The 23,410-nt window shown below is 57.2% G+C and overlaps 1 protein-coding gene across 5 annotated transcripts in view; it reads right to left on the reverse strand.

Moving 5' to 3' along the window:
• Positions 1 to 23,410, reverse strand: part of MYRF (myelin regulatory factor) — a 75,521-nt gene that overhangs the window by 32,232 nt on the left and 19,879 nt on the right. For 4 of the 5 annotated variants that reach the window (XM_063333373.1, XM_063333371.1, XM_063333372.1 and 1 more), the window contains exons 2-6: positions 12,764 to 12,851; positions 11,681 to 12,007; positions 8,082 to 8,143; positions 1,278 to 1,587; positions 101 to 273 (exon numbers count right to left, since the gene is read on the reverse strand). In XM_063333373.1, coding sequence (XP_063189443.1) covers positions 101 to 273; positions 1,278 to 1,587; positions 8,082 to 8,143; positions 11,681 to 12,007; positions 12,764 to 12,851 — 960 coding nt within the window. The remainder of the gene's footprint in view (positions 1 to 100; positions 274 to 1,277; positions 1,588 to 8,081; positions 8,144 to 11,680; positions 12,008 to 12,763; positions 12,852 to 23,410) is intronic. The other variant, XM_063333374.1, reaches the window with a different exon arrangement.

Raw genomic sequence — 23,410 nt, forward strand, 5'->3', positions numbered from 1 at the left:
CTGGTCCAGCGGGGTGCCCGGGCTGGCAGCAGGGGTTTGTTTTTTTTGCATGCTGGGGGTATTAAGGGGGAAGGGGATGGGGTGGGCAAAAACCACATACCTGGTGAGAGCGCTCCCGGCTGGTGCCAGGGAGGCGTTTGGACTCTGTCAGGGTTGAGTGGCACGGACCCCATACCTGGCTCCTGCTTTATCAGCCCGTTGAGCATCTGTGCATTGAGGGTGTTGGGGGGCGACTCAGAGTGTTTCCGCTTCTTGGCAGGGTGCACCGGGAGGCTGCGGAGACCCGCGGGACAGCGAAGGCTGAGCAGGAAAGCCCGAGGTGGGGAGGTAACAGCCCCACAGCCCGCGACCAGGAAAGAGCTGGGATCTCACATGAAAACCTTCATGCGGGGAACCTCCATGAAAACCTTCTTCATGCGGGGAGCCACGGGCTCGTTCAGGACTATCATCACCTTCTGCCGCCAGGCTCTGCCCACCCTCCCTGCGACCGCCAAGCTCTGCGCCATCCCTGCACTGAGCCACGTCTTTGCTGTCCTCCTGTCTGTCCCCACCGCCCAACTCCGAGCCACGCAAAAACCCTTCCCCACACTTAGGTCATCTCGTAGTATGGTTTGAGTTGGAAGGGACCTTAAATCACAGAATCGTAGAATGGTTTGGGTTGGAAGGGACCTTAAAGGTCGTCTAGTTCCAACTCCCTGCCCTGGGTGGGGACACCTCCCACCAGCCCAGGTTGCTCCAAGCCCCGTCCAACCTGGCCTTGAACCCCTCCAGGGATGGGGCAGCCACAGCTTCTCTGGCCAACCTGGGCCAGGGGCTCACCACCCTCAGAGTGAAAAATTCCTTCCTGAGATCCCATCCAAATCTCCCCTCTTTTGGTTTAAACCCATTCCCCCTTGTCCCATGGCTCCCCTCCCTGATCCAGAGTCCCTCCCCAGCTTTCCTGGAGCCCCTTGAGGGCCTGGAAGGGGCTGGAAGGTCTCCCCGGAGCCTTCTCTTCTCCAGGCTGAACCCCCCCAGCTCTCTCAGCCTGTCCTCCCAGCAGAGGGGCTCCAGCCCTCCCAGCATCTCCGGGGCCTCCTCTGGCCCCGCTCCACATCTCCAGCTCGATGCCTCCCCAGCTCGCTCCCACAGACCCAGGGCACGCTCCTTAACTTGCCGTTAAACCCAGTCATTCTGCTCACGCACTCCGTGAGCCTCCAGCTCCCATTCCCTCCTCCCCCCCGCTTCCCCACACCACGCAAATAACGCTGAAAAGCCCCAGCGCCCCGAGGCCTTACTCTGCTCCGTGCTGCTGGAGTAGCTGGTGCAGCATCTGCGACTGCTGGGCATGGTGGAGGTCGGCAGGCGCCATGCCCTGCCCCATGCCGTAGGGTGGCATCAGGGGCTCGGCCTTCATGAACATGTCCCGCTGCAGGCCGGGGTAGTGGGGGTTGTGCTGCTGCTGGTGCGGGTGGGGGGGCGGCGGTGGCGGGGGACCCTGCAGGTGGGGAGGCGGAGGGGGAGGCGGCGGAGGAGGGTGCTCCAGGCGAGAAGGGGGAGTCATGTGGCACATGTTCTCGGGGGTCATGGTCCGGAGGAGGTGAGGATCTTGAAAGAGAGAAGGAGGAACAGCTGTTAGACCTGCAGGTAGGGCCGCGCACTGCGTGTCCTAAGTCTGTGACCAGCACAGACACAGCACCCCTCTCCTCCTGGGCCATCCCAGCCATGGTTATCTCCATGAACCCATTGAATCATAGAATGGTTTGGGTTGGAAGGGACCTTAAAGGTCGTCTAGTTCCAACTCCCCTGCCCTGGGCAGGGACACCTCCCACCAGCCCAGGTTGCTCCAACCTGGCCTTGAACCCCTCCAGGGATGGGGCAGCCACAGCTTCTCTGGGCAACCTGGGCCAGGGGCTCACCACCCTCACAGCAAACAATTTCTCCCTCAGATCTCATCCAAATCTCCCGTCTTTCAGTTTAAAACCCTTCCCCCTTGTCCCATGGCTCCCCTCCCTGATCCAGAGTCCCTCCCCAGCTTTCCTGGAGCCCCTTGAGGGCCTGGAAGGGGCTGGAAGGTCTCCCCGGAGCCTTCTCTTCTCCAGGCTGAACCCCCCCAGCTCTCTCAGCCTGTCCTCCCAGCAGAGGGGCTCCAGCCCTCCCAGCATCTCCGGGACCTCCTCTGGCCCCGCTCCGACAGCTCCGTGTCCTTCCTGTGCTGAGGACTCCAAAGCTGGACACAGGACTCCAAATGGGAACCCACACCTCCCTGCCTCTTCTGCCTGGCCTCAGCACGGCTGCATCCCCTCAGCCACCCCATCTGCCTTGCAATGGCCGCCTTGCCCTGCACTGACTTCTCCTCCCACGTTCCTTAATGGCCTCAGCACCCCACGGACGCCTCCAGCGTTCCCCAGCATGAGAACCAGAGCGGTGCTTCCCTTCTCATGTCAGCAGCCTTGGCTGTCAACTTCAGACAGTCTTTCCACCTGGTATCTCCAGAGCAAGGACACCACAGGGTGCTGGCTGGCCAGCTGATCAAGGGACATGCAACACTACGAAACCGCATGTCTCGCACCATACATCTTCTGGGAGGGGGAAGCACAAAGGAAGCAGGCAAGACCAGCACCTCGAAGTTCAAAGAACCAATATTCAAAGGGCAACCAGTTCCTCAGACTGAGGGACGACAGGGAAGATTCCCAGAAACATTCCTGATATTTGCGTGGATGCTCTGCAGTGAAAACACGTCTTTTGGAATTCCCAGGCAGCTTTTGTGTCAGTTTTGTCTCTCCTTTCAAACAGAAAACCCGTCAACCACAATATTCCTGTAGGACCAAGGAACTGCAGGGACAAGAAAGCACAGCTGGTGGCAAAGGTCCAACAGTCAGCAACAGGGTCTGAACCCTGTGCCTGGAAATGCAAAGCTGGAGAGAAAGCACCTGAACTTTGCCAAATTTTACTGATTCTGGGCATCACCCAAGAAAAGTGTCCGGTAATATGCTCTTCTGGCGAGGAAGACCCACTTTATGATGCCAGAGCTCCTCGTAGCTGTGGGCCACAACACCCGGCCAAGAAACCAGACCAACAGAGCGTTGAGAAGTCAAGGGTGGGATTCACCCCACAGGGCACGGGGTCGCAGCTCGGTCCATTGCCTGGTCTCCTCTATAGGCCCAGCAGAGAGATGTCCCCAGGATACCCAGCCTGGGCCAGAGGCACCAAAGGTGGCTTGTCACTGTGTTGGAGTGCAGGGACACTTGCTGTGCTCTTCTCCAACGAGAGCAGAGACAGGCATGGGAACAACTAGAGAAAAGCAGAGACAACTGAACCACCTGAATTACAGAATGGTTTGGGTGGGAAGGGACCTTAAAGGTCGTCTAGTTCCAACTCCCCTGCCCTGGGCAGGGACACCTCCCACCAGACCAGGTTGCTCCAAGCCCCGTCCAACCTGCCCTTGAACCCCTCCAGGGATGGGGCAGCCACAGCTTCTCTGGGCAACCTGGGCCAGGGGCTCACCACCCTCACACCAAAGAATTTCTTCCCAATATCTCATCCAAATCTCCCCTCTTGCAGTGGAAAACGCTTCCCCCTCGTCCCACGGCTCCCCTCCCTGATCCAGAGTCCCTCCCCAGCTCTCCTGGCGCCCTGTTAGGCACTGGAAGGGGCTCTAAGGTTTCCCTGGAGCCTTCTCTTCTCCGGGCTGAACAACGCCAGCTCATCAGCATCACCCCTGAGGATTTCTGTGGGGGCATTTGCTTGGTTGGGTGTTTGTTTTTTGTTTTTTTTTTTTATTTTTAAATTTAAACCAGAAGGAGACTTTGATCTCTAAATTTAAATAAACAAAAATGGACATTCAAATACGATCCTGCCTTTCTCCTCCTCTCTTTGGAACTGGATACTAAAGCCATGCCATGATTAGGGTCGATTTGACTACAGCACCATCAAAAGAAATGCTTGGCGTGCGGAGGGGAATGCAAATCCACCTCCCTTTCTGCAGCTGCTTAGGCTTCCAGCTGGCCAAAAGCGCAATAAAGAGCAATGTCAGAGCTCAGCTGAGGGCTCTAATTAGAACCCAAAACGTTGGACTCGATGATCTCAAAGGTCCCTTCCAACCTGGACAATTCTATGTTTCTATGAAAACATTTCTGGAGGCTGAGAGCAAAAAGTAAAGTGTATGAAGGAAAGCAAGATGGTTGAATCTCACCCAACGTGCCTCAAGAATGACTAGAAATGAGGGATTTGACCAAAGGGTATAACAGGAATGATTTTACTAAAGAAAAAACACAGTGTTGATGAGAAAAGTCGATGCGCTGACATGACCTGAACAGGCTCAGTGCTCGTCCCAGCTGGAGCAGGACGTGATTTCCACCTTCTCCGTACCCAGGTCTTTGTGTGACAGTGTCTACTGAAGGACTGGTCATGCTGGTGACCACAGCGACGAAGTTTTAACACCCCGCTCAGCAGAACTCAGCCCTAATGACGGGATTAAATGCCTACTCAAAATTTACGGGAATCATCAGTGTTGGCATCATTTCGGCAGCTTATTTTTAATGTTTTAAACCACCCTAAAAAAGAACGAGCTTGTGCCACCAGCACGTGGAAGGCAAAGATCCGAGTCTGCTGAATTGCAACGGTCTCTTATTCCAGCTTCTCTATTCTCACCGCAAAAGCTGTAAAACAGAGAAAAAAAACTGGAAAGAGAAGAAACTTTTCACCTGGAACGTGCTTCTTTAGCAAAGTCAAACCCTTCCACCAGCAGATTCCGCAAGTGAAGAAACACAGTGGGAAAAATACAGGAAAACTAAAAGAACAATCACCGACTTTAGTGCAAGACAGACGAGAAACGAGACGACAGGCCGAGAGCGAGAAAATACGTGCACAGAAAAATCTCAATACTCCAGATTTTACACGCGGGAGAACCTTTTCAGAACGGCGCATGCTGAGAAAAACATGACCTTCACAAATGTACAGATTTTTACAAATCTGTAAGAATTTACGAATTCTCCCGTGAAAAATCTCCCAGGAAACTGTGAATGAACGTCCTGGAGATGTAGTTGAGGTTTTTTTATCAGTTTCTTCTCTTTCCAGTTTTTTTCTCCGTTTTACAGCTTTTGCGGTGAGAATAGAGAAGCTGGAATAAGAGATCGTTGCAACTCAGCAGACTCGGATCTTTGCCTTCCACGTGCTGGTGGCACAAGCTCGTTCTTTTTTAGGGTGCATTAAAACACTAAAAATTAGAGGCATTGACAGGCAGCTCCTGGAGAAGGCGGTAACAGAAGCCTCATGGGGAAGTTCAACACCACTTCTGCATGGAAGTCCTTCCCTCCCATCCCGGCATTCAACCAGAAGATCTCAGTAGCACTCCAAAAGCCTGTGCTTGCTCAGGAGTTTCGCAGCACGGGCCTTTAAACGACGGCAAAAAGATGAGATAAACTCACGTTCCCCTCCTGAGACCTCCCCAGGATCCGGCGCATCAAATCTGTGCCGACAAAGACAGGTTTGGTCAAAAAGCTGGTAGGGAGCCGGGTGCTGATGCCCAGCTGAAGCACAAAACCCAAGAGAAACTGGACCTGGCAGTCACCAAACACGCAGCTGAGCCCCTGCCTGGGAAAAGGCGCTCTTTGCTGGGATTCCTGCCCGTGGGAAACACGCAGCCTGGACGCCAGCCCCACCAAACCAACCTCCTCCCCCCTTTTCTTCGGCAGGACAAAGCCCATCCGCTCTCACAGCCTTCGCCGGATGGCTGGAGGTTGTGTCTGCATTAGTTCAGGTGTCCCCACGGGGTGCCAAGGTCCCTGCAGAAATGAGGGACTGACTCGTGGGGCACTTGGCCGTGGGGTATGGCCAAGGGGGAAGGGAGACCAGAAGCAACCTTCCTTCCTCCCCAAGGAGTTTCTTCCACCAAAGGAAACCAAGGGCTGGGACGGGCCAGTGACTTTGCAGGTGTTCTAAGCGCAAGACAAAGCTTCTTTGCACCCCGCTGTGGACATCCCGTGAAGCACCAGCGAATTGCAGGAGGGAGAAAACACCCCCAGGGACTGGCTGAGCCTGTCACAGACTCTGGGGACATGGAGGGGGCCAGCAGAGAAGGTATCTGCTGGGTCTCGGCCAGGCTGCTCCCCTAAGTTGGTGCCACCAGCCAGCCTTGAGCCACACTGGACCGGATGGACTTTGGTCTCAGAACAACCAACCAGTCTGTGGTTGACTAATGAGGCCAAAGCACTTGAGCAGGAATCAGAAAACTCCTCCCGTTGCAAGGTCTGGAAAAGCGCAACGTATTTACACTGAGCCCTCCTCCTGAAGGCTGCCGGGGCAGGGACGCTGCCACCCATCCACCCATTCTCCTCCCTTCCAAGGCTTTCTGCTACCCGCCGACATCTCTCAGCGCCCATTTTTCCAGCACAAATCGAACTGGAATCCTCTGCCTGTGCTCCCAGGCAGGCCTGCCTGCCTTCTGGAGCTGTCTCAGGGACAGCCCAGCCGAGCGCTAGGGCTCCAGGGAGGAAGGGAGGTCTCCATCCTCAGGACCAAAGAGCAGCCTTGCTTTCAAGCAACGGCCAGGGCTGAGAGGTGACATCGCTGGGACAGGGCGTCTCTCTGTTTTTCAGCTGGGTAGCGATGGTGCCGGGCACGACATCCCCCTTACCCAGTTCTGCTCCTGCCTCCCTGACCAGCACTCAACTTCCAGCCCTGTAACTGGGGGCAAAGACTCGCACGGCTCAACAATGCAACGACCGGGCAGCTTCGGCACCGCTCGGCCAAGCTGACGGATACAGATTCCAAACGACCCTCGGAGACCAAGCCCCGCACAGCAAGAAATGCATCTTTACATCCTCTTAAGTGAACATCCTGCCCCTGCAGCACGTTCAGCCTCGGCACTGGTGGCTCCAGTGCAAGCTGGGAGACCTCGTCCAACTTTCAAGGGATAACCCACGAACAAGCGTCCAAGAACGTGCCCCGGCAGCAGACACTGCATCTTCACCCTGGCCACAGCACGTCGCAATTTCCACAAGCTTCTAACCAGGGTGGGGACAGGGGCTGATGCTCCGTGCTCCCAGCTCCAGGGAAAAACCAGGTCTGGGAATCTGGTCCTTCCCTCGCGAGGAAGGAGCCGCTTTGTGGGTCTTCTCCTCCCCAAGCAGAGGTGCTGCTGCTCTGCCAGCACGTCAAAGCAGCTCTCCCCGTGGTGAGCAACCCGGCCTCTTTGTTATATTTAAGGAAGGGCCAGGAGGAATTCCAGGGATTTTTTTTTTTTTAGCAAGATAAACAGAACTCTTGACCTCTTCCATAAAAAAAAAAAAGAGCAGGCGCTGTTCCTGGTGGGGACTGGGCTGGAGCCTGGGGAAGAGGGTGCTGCTGCCGAGGGGGAAGGGAGACCAGAAGCAACCCTCCTTCCTCCCCAAGGAGTTTCTTCCACCAAAGAGCAGTGAAGGTCACCAGAGGAACCAACTAACGCTCGGTGGCTTCCCCAGGTGGGGCCAGGAGGGTCTGGCTGTGACCCTGCCTGCACCTTGGCGGGGGGGACACCCAGCTCTCTCTGCCCTTTGCAGGGGGAGCAGCAGACCCCCAGGATCGGCTTGGGGCGGGGGGCGGGAGGGGAGAAAAGGCTGGGAAGGAACTTACTGCTGAACGGCGGGTTCATTTCTGCCTCCCGGAGCCGGGCTCCATGTCAGGGACGCTCTCACACCCCTCGCCTTTCGCTCCCCCGAGGCGGAGGGCAGGAGAAGGAGACTCGCAGGCTCCGCATCCCACCCTGCCCGGGGTCGGGGCGGGGGGGGGGGACACGACAAGCCACACGCGCCGGTCTCTCCCCCGTGGCAGTGGATTCCCACCTCGCCTTCTCTCCCGTTCCCTCGCTCGCTCGCTCTCCCCCCTTCCAAAGACCAGCAGCCGAACAATAGGCGAAAGTCTAGGGATATTTACTAACTGATAATCTCCCCACGTATTGCAGCCGCCTGTTTTCTCCCGTCTGATAAAGATTTCAGAGCCAACCACTTTCCCAGAACAAAGAGGGGGAGGATGTCGGGTTTGGGGTTTGGATTATTTTTTTATTTTTTTTTTACCCCCCCTTGCCCCCCCTTCCCTTCCTCCTCTCTCTTTTAAGCACTTACCATTCACCTGCTGAGGGGAGTAGGCTTCTGATCCGGAGTCCGGGGGAGAGTCAGGTAAAGTGCTGCGGAGCAACGGGGAAAGAGAAGGGAAGGTCATTTTAAACCAAACTTCCAGCACAACCCATAGGTCCAGTTTGATCCAAGCAGGCTCCGGTTGGAAATCCCAGCTGTGGCTGCAGCACATCCCCGTCACCCCGGGGGACGAGCTCGGGGCTGTCGCCGCTCCCCCCCAGAGGGACCTCAGGAGCAGGGACACACGTTTTGCTGACCCGCCGAGGAGACCTCCAGTTAAAAGAAGCCAACCAGAAGTTTATCCGTCCCCCGAGAGAAAGACCGTGTGCTTCACCGCGGGTATGTGGGAAGCTCTGGGGCAACCGGGGCTGGGACCTGGGGTCTGATTCCCAAAAGCGAAGGCTGGGATGCCCAGGGGATGGATTCTGCCTTGTGCCCTGTACCAACCTGAGCACCACCACAGCTGCTGGCTGTATCACCCTGGCTCTACACCAACGCCGCCAGGATTTGGCCCCGATGGCAAAACGTCCCCAAATAAAAGGGGGAGCTCTCAGCTGCCTTCTCCAGAACGAATACAGCTTGGGGACAGCAGGACTGAGGACCAGCCCTGTCGCGTGCGGCGGCAGCGTTGATGCTCTGCAGGGAGCCGGTTGCCTCCTGCATCCTTCCTCCCTCCACCTGGAGCCAGCACGGACTCCAGGCAGCTGGAGTCTTCAGCCATTTCCAAAGCACCTCCGTGGAAATTTATGTCGACCAATTTTTCTTCTTTCTTTTCGCAGCCCCTCCTCAACACGCACCTGTGTGAGCTTGGCCCTCACACGTCTTCAGGCCAGAGGAAAATTTCCACCGCCCTGGTGCACAAGTAAAGGGATCTGCCTGTCTCAGACACTGGTTCTTCTCTAGTAACAATGTTTTAGAGATCAAGTGCATGGAAAAAGTTGAGGCCCCGCTGCCCGCTAGACTGAGCCATGGTCACTGGAGATGGGCAGGGAGATGGTGGCTCTGGCGGTGGGAGCGGTTGTTGCCCATGCTCTAGAGAAAGGCTCCCTTCACCTTAGCGCCTGCAGAATGCTCTGTCCTGTGGAGACCTTCGGCAGGGAGACTCTGCCTGCTCATATCTGATCCGTGACGCACAGCCCCAGTAAGGTCCATCAGATCTCAGCAGCCCAGAACCTCAGCAAAGGCTTCTCCATCTAAGACAAACACGGCTGTTTTTCCTCCCCACCTCCCGACGCCTCGTTCCTCACCACGCATGGATTTTCAGCGGGGATCCTTTCCCATTCCCCCATCTTCCACCATCAGCTTCGTGGCTGCAAAATAATCCCAGACAAACCGGTGCTTCTCGGACGAAAGCTGGCCAAAAAGCAAACGAGGGAGGAAAGGTGCAGTGCACCACGCACACATCTCTCTCAAACTCGGCTCCTCACGGCACCCACAGCTACCAGAGAACCAGGACACCCACCAGGACCTTCCTGCAAGACCCAGTAAGTGGGTTCTCCATGGTAACTGGTACACAGCAGTAGCTGGAGAGGGAGGAGGTCAGGTAAACCCAACAAGCAGCCGTCACCATGCTTCCCTCACCCTCCACCTTTGCTCGTAGCACCTTTCCACCAATCCCCTCCTACACTTGGGCTGGAACGTCTCTCACCAGCCTTCTTTCCAGGCTCCTTGCCACGTTGGCCATGACTTCATACTGTATTTCCTATGAATTTATCAGGATTTCTGCCTCAGCAAGCCAAGTTTTGGCCAGTAACAAGGGCCCGGGACAATTCAGGGAATACCGGAGGCTGGAAAAGGCCCTGCAGCAGAAAGGTGGACGCTGCAGAATTCATGTAGGGAGGTAGTGTAGATGTGCCCGGTCCGAGGGAAGAGTTTGTTGGTATCCAACACATGAGACATCGCTCCTTCGGGAAAAGCCCAGTACAACGGGGAAGAGTCATTCTGCGATGCTGAAGAGATGCTGCCATCGAAGCTGACCCAGTCCATCTGCATCCAAACCAAGGTGCCCACCTCCAATAGCAAGCTATGAACCTTACTCATGACTTCTCGCATCCTGGAGAATGCCAGATGCATGCAGAAGAGGCATGACAAGCCATCACGTCATGTTTTTGGGCATGGTTCCCCCTAAGCTGCATGTAGCCTTCTGGGTACACAGCAAAGGAGAACTCCCCACTCTGGGAATGGAAAAGGGCAGATCTTCTTCAGCTTGTCTCTTTCTGGAAGACTTTCCAAGTTCACCCAAAGGGCCAAAGTCATCCCAACGGAGCTGCATAACAGCTGAATCATTGATTCAGTGCGATGCGGGCTTCCAAATCTGGGAATCGCCACGTCATGCTTGCTGGCAACACTAGAGGGCACAAAGCAGAGGGAGAAAAGCCAGCCGGGGGCTTGCAGAGATGAGCAGTTCTGGGGCCATCCTGGCCTCCTGGTCCCTTACATCCACCATCTCCACTGGAGAAGGCACAAAGACTGGCTGTACAGAGAGCGCACCAGGGCCACCCATCACCTGGGCTACAGGTTGGACCACAGCACAGCTCCTCCTGGTATGACTACTGCCAACTGCCAAGGCCTCCCGCTGATGGATACGCTGCTGCACGCTTTGATTTTCATCTGTCCAGCTTCAGATCATCTTGTTCCGCTCCCCTATGACTGGGGGAGAGCAGCATGGACCAGAGAAGTGCACGAGGAGGAGGACACCAGACATGTTCTTCCCTTTGGGTCTCCAGGCACTAAAGCTTTAGGCATGCCAGCTCCCATCCCAGACACCACCGCAGGGCCATACCCTCTCAGCGTGCCACCCCTGCCGAAGCGCTCTCTACTGACATGGTCTCTGTCCCTTTGGCCACTGCAGATGGCTGCTGCCACATCCCCGCGCTCTCCCAGCCTGCCGGGGTCATTCCCTTCCTGCCTCTTCCTGTCTCCAGAGAGCAGGAACCACACCTTTTCTCCCGCCAGGACTAATTGTCCAGTTGAGTCCATCACCAATACTAAAACCCAGTTCATCCTCTTCCTCTTCACCAGGGCTGCATCCAGAGCTCGTTGCAAAGGAGTACAAATCCAGCTCAGATGCCGTCTTTTTCTTCTCTTGAGTGGAGTATCTACGACACCAGGCCAAGAGGAGTACATCTCTCTGCCCAATTTAGTCAACATCTTCCCCCGGGATAGTCACGGGAACATCCTGGAGGCTGAATTTTGGCTTGTTCAAATTTATTCCGCATCTTTTCCTTCTTAAAAAAGAAATACGATGCTACAATATTCTCCCATCACACACTTGTAGATGTGCAGCATCGACACCCTGGTCACCCAGATCCGGCGGCTCCACCGCCACCTGCAGACACGGGGGATGTCACTGAGCCTCTCTAACTCCATGCGTACAGACAAGATCTACCAAACAAGCTTTCACGCAACCTCAGGACCTCCACTTGCAAAAAAAGCATCTCTCCGTGAACCCTCCGTCACTCTCAGAGTGACGTTGCCAGCAGTTAAGGCCCGGTGGGACAAACTACACCAACCCTCCAGGCCCCACCAGCCTGGAGGAGCACCTGTCCCACCATTTGCCCTTGTTCTGCCACCCCAACCCCACTTACCCAGGTGCGTAGGAGGCCTTGGGCTCTGATTTGATTGGAGGGACCACGTTGTTTAGGCAGTGGCCACCAAGGTAGCCCTTGGGCACCACCATGCCATTGTTGTTATTGCAGTTGAGGTGAGCACCGTAGCTGGGTCCGCAAGGGTTGGCCAGAAGAGGACCATGTCGGATTGGGATCTGGCTGCCCGGGGGAGGAAGGTGGAGGGAACCGCTGGAAGCGGGGTTGGTCACATTGGCGATGGAGCTGGCAAGAGGCGCGTTGACGGTGGTTGAGCTGGAGGGCTGGGGGTGCGCATAGCTGGCTGAAGCAGGGATGTCAGGGAAACAGCTGAGAGAGAGAAGGGGACAACCTCAGCGGAGGGACAGGGAGACGGTGCCTTCTGCCCACCCCTCCCTCCCCAGCCGTGCAGCAATGGGGACGGAGCCACTCAGGTGCTGGGGGACACCCGGAAAATAGCAAAACAGGCAGCATCGTGGTGGCACCAGCAGGAGGGTACAGGGAGGCAGGTCCGTCACCTGGGTTGGTGGGACTGATCCGACCCCAAGGGTGCAAAATCCACCCGTGGAGCTGTAAAAGGCCAGAAGTGCCCAGGACACAGACCTAGGGGAAGCCGCTTCGTCACCTCAGCCCCAAAGATCCTGCTCCCAACCCCGTGGCTCAGATCACCCCGGTTGCTATCCACGTCCGCTGCCCCCCGGCTTTGCCAGCGCCGGCGCACACGGGGAGACCCTGCCCTTCTCCACACTCCTGTCGCGCTGGGGATTTAATCTTCCACACCGTGCTCCCAGTCCTCGCTTTCCCGTGGCTCAGATTAAGGAAAAGCCTTGAGGGGTAAAGAGAGGGGACAGAAGAGACTGGGAAATCCAACGGCAAGAAGCCAGGAAGAGACAGGAGGAAGAACTGGAAACGAGTAAAGGAGCGCAGAGCAATAAAGGAGGACTTTAAGAGGGACAGAGGCGCAGCCAGGGTGCACAGCGATTTCCAAACAGCTCCTCAAATCGCAGGGCTGGAAATGGCTGGACATCCCTCCGCAGAAAACACCAGTGAACGCTGTTCCTGCTGCGGAGCAAGGGAAGCACTTACATATCTGGTGAGTCCTCCTTGCTGATGTACTCTTCCAGGATGCTCGTGTCGATGTTAGATGGTTCCAGAGCTCCATTAATGTCGTGGCCTGCAAGGGGACAGGAGGTTGGAAGCATGAGCCCTGAGAAGGACACAAAAGGTCCGTGTTCACAGGTCAGAAACGCCGCCGGACCTTTGCTGAGCCAAGAAACTCATCTGAGAAGATCAGCAGATCCTTCAGCTTGACTGCCATCTGTCCATACCCGCTGTAAAAGCAGAGATGGGGCATGTGGGATGAGCCAGGCTGGTGGCACTACCCGGGACGTGGGACACCCAGGCGGGGTTTGTCCACAGCAGTTTTGGAGCCACGCTCGGGCTGTGGGACACACGGGCTCAGGACACGTGGGAGAAAGGAGATCGTGGGGTCAGGCCTGAGCTACGCGAGACACACGGCTCCACAGAGCGCCAGAGCCAAGGTCTTGCCCAACCACCACCGACTCGGCGCTGACGTGGCCTGCAAGAGCTTTGCCAGCGAAGCCGCAGGAGCCGCTGGCCTCGCCGGGGCTGATGGAGGGGCTGCACACAGGAGGGAGCGATCCCCGCCCAGGCAGGGCCGGTGGGCTCAGAGGGTGCTCTGGGGAAGCTGGTCTCCTTCCCTTTGGACCCTTTCCACCGCTTCGCTGGAATTTCTCCGCCGCTGCCATGACAGCTCTGGATGAGCTCCCGACCCCGCAGGAGCCCTCCTCCGGCTCCTCGCCTTCAGCAAGCGATGGATTTCCCTCTCCTTTCTCCCGGAGGGCTCCTCCTCCTCCCCTCTCCTGTCCCGGGGAAGCTGGGCTGGGTTTTGTTGACAGAAAGTGCTTTCTTTATCTGTCTCTCTGAAGTGGGAGTCTGCAGCCCTCTGGGGTCGGTGCCAGCCCTCGGTGCCAAAGACACTGCCAAGAAAATGGAAGACAAGGCCCAGCTCCCCCCGGCCTCTCCCACCTCCCTGAGCTCAGATAACGAAGACGGCCCTTCCTGAAAGACCCCGCGGGCCTTCACGTTGAAGCCCGACGTCCCTCGCACAGGAGAAGACCCCGACCCTTCGCCTCTCCACGCCCCCCCCCCGCCCCCCCCCGCAGCCCATGCGCTGGGGAAAGGTCAGCCGCTGAACCGCAAACCCCAGATCGGGGGGTTTTCAGCCCAACCCCGGCCAATTGCAGCTCTCCCTTCTGCAAATCCCTTTCATACCAAGACAAGCAAATCGGTAGAAATAAATCCAGCTAGGAATTCTGCCAAACGGAGAGGGTGTGTGCGCGGACGGAGGGATCTCTCCCTCACTAACCCTGGCTAGAGGGGGAAAAACCCGGGTAGACGTTCATCTGGGAGACACCAAACCCTTTGTGCACCATGTGCCTCCGTGGCAAAGCCCGGGGACTTGGGAGAGAAGGTGGTGATGGTCTCCCATGGAATCACAGAATGATTTAGGTTGGAAGGGACCTTAAAGATCATCTTGTTTCAACCCCCCTGCCCTGGGCAGGGACACCTCCCACTAGACCAGGTTGCTCCAAGCCCCGTCCAACCTGGCCTTGAACATGGAAGGAGGTATCTGGAGCAGGGACGGGCGATGCTGCTGCCATTGAGGCAAGAAGAGGCCAGGGCAGGCAGAACCCACGAGGTCTCAAGCTGTGCCAGCACCTCGCTTCTATAGCTGCAGACCCCAGGTCAGCACAAGGGTACTCCTTTGTGACAGCCACGTCCTCTCCTGAAGTTGCAGTGATGTGGTAGCAACCAAAAAGCCGTTGTCCTGCTTCGAGTTAGGGTTCACATGACAAGAAAGACATTGAGGGGCTGGAGCAGGTCCAGAGAAGGGCAGAGGAGCTGGTGAGGGGTCTGGAGCAGGAGTCTTGTGAGGAGCAGCTGAGGGAGCTGGGGGTGTTCAGCCTGGAGAAGAGGAGGCTGAGGGGAGACCTGCTCGCTCTCTACAACTCCCTGAAAGGAGGTTGGCGAGAGGTGGGGTCGGTCTCTTCTCCCAAGGAACAAGCAATCAGACAAGAGGAAATGGCCTCAAGTTGCGCCAGGGGAGGTTTAGGGTGGATATTAGGAAAAATTCCTTCATCAAAAGGGTTGTCAAACATCGGAACAGGCTGCCCAGGGAAATGGTGGAGTCACCATCCCTGGAGGGATTTAAAAGACAGGCAGACGTGGTGCTGAGGGACATGGGGTAGTGGTAACTTGTCAGTCCTGGGTTAACGGTTGGACTTGATGATCTTAAAGGTCTCTTCCAACCAGAACAATTCTATGATTCTATGACTGGAAGAGCTTACTGATGGCCAGCACCATGACTGCTTGTGTCCCTCGCTTATCCCTGAGGACACATGCCACAGCCTGCTCCCGACACTTCACCAGGCGCGGCTCTACCGAGGCACCTCTTCTACAAGCGGCTACTCCTTGGCCACCGTGACCCCTTACCAACAGCCGAAGCCCTTCTGCCCGGGGGTGAGCACTCCCCGCTCTCCGCTGCCTCCCCCTTGGCCAAAGACACCGCGCTGTAACTCACAGGACGTGTCTGGCAAACAGCCACCGCAAAAGCTATCACACAACTTGCCTTCATCCCAAGGTCCAGGGTTGGGACCCAGCGTCAAAGAGGCAAAAAAAAAAGGCACTTTACCAATTTTGCTGCCTTTCCGCAAGCTACTGAGCCCATCCAAGAAAAGTTCTCAAGATGTCTGACCCCAGTGGGTTTCCCTCAAACCTCCAAACTCCAGGAGCTTCTCCATGGGAGAAGAGGAGCCCAGGATCTACCCAGAAAGGACAGGAGGCCCTCAATAGGCAGCGGTGTGCTGGAATTTCCTATTTCTTTGCTACCTCATCTTAAAAGTCACCTTCAGGAGCCCTCAGCTGAGACCCAGGCGAGGGGGGGAGATAAGCGCCGTGACGCGAGAGGTGCGTCAGCCGCGCCGCCGCGGAGCTGGGAGGCGATAACAGCCGTGGCTGCGCATGTGCCACAGGAAGGGGATGCCCATGGAAAATAAAGGATTTTCCTTGGGGAAAGAGGCACTTGTGAGGGTGAAACGGGGATGTCATGGCAGTGGGTCTCGCTGGCAAACCCGCACAGGGAATGTCCCACCGCCTGCAGCTTCCACGCAGGCCGGGCTCTTACCAAAAGCCAGCTTAGGTGATTAATTAAAAGCTAATACTCCTCCATTTGAGTCACGAGCTCCTCAGGACGCTAACAACGCCCCCTCCCCCTCCGGAGCAGGGATTAGGAGGGAGCAGGAAGCCACTGAGGAGGGACCCTGGGAAGCTCAGCACCCAAAAGGCTCCGCGGGAGATGGACTCCCACATCTCCTCGTCCCAGCAAAAGAGAGATGGAGGAGCCCAAGGAAGCTCTGAGCTGCCCCGTGCTGCCGGCGTTCACCCTTTCACCGCGGGGAGAAGAGCAGGAGTCCCTACACAGCATCCCGGCCCCACGGCCATGGCTCTGCACCACCTCCAAAGAGTATGTGGGAGATCTTCTCACCCTTTGACGTCCCCGAAGAAGCTCAGCAGGATGAAGTCTTCCTTCCAGCCCAGAGCAACAAGCTGGGAGAGGTGCTGCCGGCACTCGCAGAGCACCGTCTCGCAAACCAGCTTATTAGTGCTCTCCCTCAACGAACATCCCAGGGCAGGAGGGTACCAGGACTGAGAAAATCAGCCATTTCCACCACGCTGACCTCCCCGTGCAGACTCCTCAGGGCAAACCCACCCAGGACAACCTTCTCTTTCACAACCGCCGCAAAGAAACTCCCAAACCTGCCAGGTCCCTACGTCCCTCTTGGCCCCCGCATTGCCGCCCCGCTCTCGCACCGTGTCACCCCTCCGCCTTCTCCGCTGCCTCACCCCTCCCTCGCCAAAGGCTTGAGGAGATCCCCTCCCTCCCCCCCCCCCCAAAAGCAAACTTTGCCTGAAGAACCAGAAGACGTTAAACCCGCGGCACCCTCCTCGTGAGCAGAGCCGGGCGAGCAGAGGCCCCCGTACGTGTGAGAATGTCAGGAATCCCAATGTTTGGACTGGTTTTCTCTGCCTTCCCCAAACCTCCAAACACGACTGACATCCAAACGGAGGTGCTTCCCGCCCCGCCGTCTCCCCCCCCCCAACCCCGGCTGCTCCGACGGCGTGGGTCTGGCAGCTCGTCCCTCCTGGTGACATCCTCTCGGCTCAGGAACTCGCTCCCCCCCGTCCCGTTTTCAGGTGCTCCGCCGCCATCAGAGGTGGGCCACGGGGCTCTGAAAGGGTTAACGGTGTCTGGCCCCCGCGAGTCGTCATATTTACAGGTCTGAGAGATTAAAAGCAGAATTTACCTCAAGCGATAGGCTGATAAGTTTATGGCATTTCTATTTATAACAGTCCCTCCCCCAACTATTCTTGCTCTGTTGCCTGTCTTCTAATCACCCATAATCCTGCCTGGGTCACCTGGGGGTGGGAGGAAGGGAGAGCGCTGAAGAACTTCATCCTGGGATCTGCTAACGAGAACCAGATGTGGGAACCTGGAGCTGACAAGGAGGTCAACCATCTTCACGGGCTGGGGAACATCAGCCAAGGGTGGGGGGACGACAGCGGTGACGAGGAGGAAGAGGAGAGGCAGTGCCAAGCCCAGACCCTCCCCGGGGGCACCGAAGCCACGTCCCAGAGGGTGGATTTTTGTTCTGGCTTTTGAGGGTTTCATTACAAATGAAGCACCGTGCTCCGACCCGAGGCGAGAAGAGGACCGCGATTAAGATGAACTTAAAGCCCTAGACCCTGGCACCACGGCAGCCTCCCTGTTGCCAGCACGGCCAGGACGGGGACAAGAATCTGCAGTCCCAGGGTTTGGAGGAACGCCGCTGAGCTGCCTTCAAACGGAGGGACGTGCCAGGCAGTGCCCAGGAGAGGGAGCAGCCTGCAGGAGATAGTGCCACCAGCCCTTTGCTTTGATGTCCTTGACCTACAGACGAGCCAGCTCCGTCACCCCGCCGCGTGCAAACCTTCACCCGAAGCCTGCTGCGAAGGGCAGGCGGCTCGGGGAGCCGTCGGACACGGCACAGCGGGGAGAGGAGGCTTCTGGACCTGGTGCTGGTGGTACAGGGCAGGCGGCTGGAGCACGCTGGAGAGCCCGTGGCTTTTGGGACGGTCCTTCAGCTGCTCACTGCAACCAGCAAAGCACCAAAGAGCTCCGCTTGGTGCCCTCCCTACACAAAGTGCACTAGGGCAAGGTGCTTATGGGGAAACTGAGGCACAGAACACCCCGGTGACCAAAGCACTGAAGAAAAGGGAGGCAAACCCAAAATATCCAGCGGCTGCACACTGGAACAGGACCAGGAGACCCCAGGAGCTCCTGGCTGATGGTCCCACAGGGCAAGGTGCAGCATTCCCTCTCCCAGCGGCCCTCCAGCTCGCACCGGTTGCCAAGCAGAACAGATCCATGCTGGGCACGAAGGCCCACCAGCCGTCACCTGGCAGGGCACGGCGAAGCTCAGAAGCACAGCACGCCGGGGTGAGGAGCAGAGCCCCGGCGCGGCGCCGAGCACGTTCCCGTGGCCGTGCGCGAGGCGTTGTGCAATCGGCGGCTGCCGCATCGGCACATTCCCGGGGCCTCGCGCTGCTCAGCACCCCCTTCTGCTTCCTCCCCTGTTTATCCTTCGGTCCTGGCGGATTGGCTGCTGGCCTGGCCGCGAGCACCAGGAATCCGTGCCATGGCTGGCAAACCAAACACCGCCTAAGCCCGGGGAGCTGCGGGGCTTCAGAGTTTCAGATGTTTGGCTTCAGCCTTGTTCCTCCACCAGCAGGAGCCTGGCTGGCTCGGCCATGCAGGGAGAAGCACAAGGAGCACCCAGCGTGACAGCCCCGCTTCGCTCAGGATGGACACAGCATCCCTCCCGTGCCCGCTCTGCCCGGAGTGGGACACGACAAGGGGACATGAGAAAATCCTGTCCCTGCCCAGAGACCTGGGCTGCCAGCTTAGGAAGCCCACTGCCCCATCCCTGGAGGGGTTCAAGGGCAGGTTGGATGGGGCTTGGAGCAACCTGGGCTGGTGGGAGGTGTCCCTGCCCAGGGCAGGGGGTGGCACTGGGTGGGCTTCAAGGTCCCTTCCAACCCAAACCAGTCTACGAAGAGCCAGCCATGGGGACACAGCTCCTCGCGTAAGGGACAGAGGGACGATCTCCCCATCACTCCACGCGCCCAACCCTGGGCTGCCCAGAGGGTATGGAGCTGGCGAAAGATCCCCTCCAGAGGGAGGGACGGCGACCCCGCAGCCCCCACCTCCCCCCAGATACCGTCCCAGCATTCCTCCTTAATTAATGCTCTTTATTACCTGACTGTAACGATAACCAGTCACTCCCAGAAAAAGGGACTCCTGTAACCCGAGTGGGACGCCAGGACAGACCACTCCTCCATCTCCCCCAAAGCGCTTTCGGGACCACCCCGGAGCGAAGCCCCGGCTGCCCGAGGCTCTGAGAGGGGCCCCCAGACCCTCTCCCTGAGCCGCAGCACGGCTCCTCCATGGGGTGAGCCCCTCTGTCATCTTCCTTCGGGCCCTCCAGGACAGCCCGCGGGGGTCTGCACGGGCTGTCAATGGTGTCAATGCATGAAATGGCTTGACTTCAGGGACCTTCCCTTGATCCAACGGTGATGGAGCTACACTGAGCTACACCGAGCTACACCGGCTGGTTACTCTCCCAAATGCCATTGCCGAGGAGTTTCAGTCACATCAGGGCACCCTTCTCCCACACACGTGCAAACACAGCAGGTGCCCCGTCCCATCACAAAAGGTGGGACTGTCCCCCCTCAATGCAGAGGTGCAGCCACCACCCTGCGTCCCATCCCGGGGACATCCCCTGCCAGCCCATCAGCAAGGACAGCCCAAAGCCATGGGGCAGCTCCTGCATCCCCCGTTCATGCTGGAGCAGAACCAAGATCCAAAGTCACACCAGAAACACAGCCAAGGCTGAGCTGTGCGGGTCCGCGGGGCAAGATCCTGGGGAAAACACCAAACTCAGGGCTCCGGAGATGGAGGTTTGTGAGAATTTGGGCGTTACCCAGAACCTGTGGGCTCCAGGGAGCTTAATTTGGGTATCACGTATTTGAAAGGAACTAATGAATGGAGCAGGTGAGAGGGTCTTTGAACACGGACCCAACAGCTCCTCCATGGAGAGGCCAGGACTGTACCCAGCACGGCCGTATCGGATCCCCTCCTCCCTGGCAGCTCTTTCCCGCTCTCGGTGAGCTCCCATCCCTCTCTCACGTCTAACCCTGCTGCAATCCTCACTCCTGAGAGAAGAAACTATCCCACACCAGCTTGGGTGGGATGCAGGGAAAGTAGAGCATCGGAAGGACTGGAGATACGGCACTGGTGGGATTTAGCCAAGACCCCAGATTTACCATAGCGAGTAAAAAGCGTTACAGGGTCTCCGGTGGCCAGGAAGACCCTGGAGCAACAACCTGGCTGAAGAGAGAACCACAACCAACCCATGGCCACCCTGCAGCCCAGTGCCCAGGGCCAGCAGCACCATCCACAGCGGCATCTCCACCTCCCTGGCAAAGCTCCTTCTGCTCTCACGCAGGCCCGCAACTCCTCCGCTTACGCGCACAGAAGAATCTATCCGACCAAAGCGCCTTGGGATAAGCTGGAAAGTATCCCGAACCATTTAACGTGGCCCACGGGAACCCTCGCTCCCATACCTGCTGCGTAGCATCACCGTTCCTGACGTACAAGCCAGTGTCTACGCGCTATAGGCGTATACGTATAGATAGATAGATAGATAGATAGATAGATAGATAGATAGATAGATAGATAGATAGATAGATAATGCCCTCTCTCCATCTCCCAGGCCTTGGGGAGGACAAGGCCTGTGGTGGGAGACATCTCAAGGCAGAAGAGGTGTGAGGAGTCAGCGCAGGGCATGGGCATGTCCCTCGGGGAGCCCTGCGGGAAACGGTGGGCAGCTCCACGCAGAAGAGATGACTGAGCGCCATCCTCCCTCCCAAACCTTCCTGAGCCCTCTTCTTCCTACTTCCTCCTTCCCGCTGCCTTCTCCGCGCCTTCTCCTCCTCCAGCCCCTCTCAAATTCCCTCAAAATGTCCTGTCTCCCCTTGTCCTGTCCCTCCCCGAGTCCCTTCCCCTTCCGACTCTCCACCCTTGTCCTGGCTTCTCCTCCGCCCTTGCCAGCTGTGAACCTTGGCATGGATAGAGCCATTGTCCTCCGGGCACGGGGGCCGAGGAGGAGGAGGGGAAGGTGTGAGAGGGGACACAGTGGAGCATTTGTGCGTGTCCCCGCAGCCGTCAATGCCCTGCTTGTCCATTCATGCCCTAAGATGGCAGGAACAGCAGCACCCACACAAGCCTCGCCATTTGGCGGGGTCCAAGGTGCCTGCCCAGGGGGGCACATTGCCCTGTTTGTTTGGAGGCCCGCAGAGGCAGAAGACAACGCCGTTATCTCCCTCTCCAGGCTGAGGGTGTCGGAGGGCTGGCAGGGGGGACAAGAGGACCAGAGAAGGTCACTTCACGTGGCGTCTCCTGAGCTCGGGACCACTGCACGAGGCCGGCCCGGCCACCCTTCACCTTGTCCTGGTGCGAGCGACACAGGATTAATTTCTCTTTCAGTAAGGTCTCTTCTAATGCTGGGGAAAACTTGCATTTTTAGAAGATTCTAGTGTCTGAATTGGTGGAAATATTTACTTTACAGCCAGCTCCGGTGTGGGGGATTCAAGGTCTCGGTGTTTCTGAGCTTGCGAGGTGCAGGGATGAGGAGGAGCGAGACCCGGGCACTTGCCCCAAGCTGCCAACAGGGTTATTTCAGACCATGAACGTCACATTTGATATAAATCAGAAAGTTTGCTGAGGAGTTCTCTCTCCATCCCTTGCTGGCTGCCATCCTGAGCACTCCTCGCCCCGGTGCCGGAGCCCTGAGCCCTTCCCTTCCTCCCGCAGCCGCAGCGCTCGCAGGGGCCCACATTATAATCCTTGAGTATAATCCCTTGTGTATTTCATACTGGTATCGGGATCAATACTCGTTCTTTACTATTATTAATGTTAATTATCTAGTCTCACTCTGTTAAATCTGTTTGTATGTCAACCCTGGGGTTTCCTTGTTTTTTCCTGATTCCCCTTCCCGGGTGGGGAGGGGTCCCATGGTGAGCGAATAATTGTCTAAATGACAATAAATTGGTGTGGGTTCTTCAAAGCCGTAACACACCTCCGTTCCCCAGCTCAGGAAGAAGATGGGAATCAGGAAAGGCTTTTTTCAGCACAGCCTCCGGATCTATAGGGTGACACCTGTGTGCACGCCTCCCTGTCACCACGGTGGCGGTGAAGAAGGTCCAGCACAGCTCTTTTCCCTGTCAACGTAAACTTTCTTCAGTGTGAATTATTGACAGTACAAGAAAAAAAAATAATAATATATATTAACAGCTACGTACTGGCATTAAGCAGAGCCTATGGCCCACCTTGCCACGCTCGGCGGTGACCGGGAGAGGCACTAAAGACCCTGAGAGGCACAGGGACTTGACAAGGCTGGTGGCAGATGGCTGAGCAATGTCACTGCTGCTCCCCCACCGCCAGGGAGAAAGCCCAGGGACACGGTTCCTGGACACCGACCTCGCTGCAGGGCCACCAACGCTGCCGGGCTTGTGGCTCCTTTTCCAGGCTCTTAGGAAATGCGGCCATCCAGGAGACGCTCCGGAGACCACTTTCAGCCCAGTTCGGAAGAGGAGCACACCAGAAACGCGGGGGACTCAGGGCTCGGAGCTGCCTCTCCTGGAAACCCCCTCCCCCCCCGGCCCCCCGGCACAAAACAATCCTTAAGCAGGAAGATTAATAATCAAACGGCAACAGAATACAAACCTCCGGGCAGCCAAGCATCGCCTGGAACACCACGTCCAGATCGGGCGCCTCGTTCCCTCCCTTCTAACTGGGAGGCAACAAGGTCTCTCCTGTCCAGCCTGGACAGCCTCCAGAGGAGGCTGAGAGTAAGAAAACAGAGCGATTTATCTAGATGGGGCTTTTGCCAGGGCTCGGGGAGGGCCATCACTACTTTTGTGCAACCGACACCGATCTTTCACAAGCAGGAGCGTCAGGTCATCGGGCTTTTCCTTCTTAGAATCATAGAATGGTTTGGGTTGGAAGGGACCTTAAAGGTCATCTCATTCCACCCCCTGCCCTGGGCAGGGACACCTCCCACCAGCCCAGGTTGCTCCAAGCCCCGTCCAACCTGGCCTTGAACCCCTCCAGGGATGGGGCAGCCACAGCTTCTCTGGGCAGCTGAGACACATAAACACAGCTGGGACGCGCAACCAGAGAGCGCTTCCTCTCGGCGCGACACTGCAACAGGATTTGCTCCGGAGCTGACTGGGAAAATCACGAAGGGCACCAAAAGCCTCTTACGTCATTGGGTTTCCTCTACCATCGCTGCAGTAAGTCCTCATCTACCTCTGCCGCACGCATGGCACCAACCTCCCAAGAGCCAGGGCCACTTCCCAGGGTCTGGGACCAAGAGAAGTGGACCAGGCAGGCACACAGGTACAGGGCAGTCATTTCTTTCGCCGAGGAGGAGACTCAACGCATCCTGCTTCAGTGGTCCCAGTCTTCCTCAGCAGCTGTGGAGCATCAGTGATGTGTTTGCAGGTGGTCCCACAGCCAGGGCAGCTTCACAGGAGGGTTGGGGTGGTGTA

This window comes from Chroicocephalus ridibundus, chromosome 4, assembly GCF_963924245.1.
Source record: "Chroicocephalus ridibundus chromosome 4, bChrRid1.1, whole genome shotgun sequence".
Classification (NCBI taxonomy): domain Eukaryota; kingdom Metazoa; phylum Chordata; class Aves; order Charadriiformes; family Laridae; genus Chroicocephalus; species Chroicocephalus ridibundus.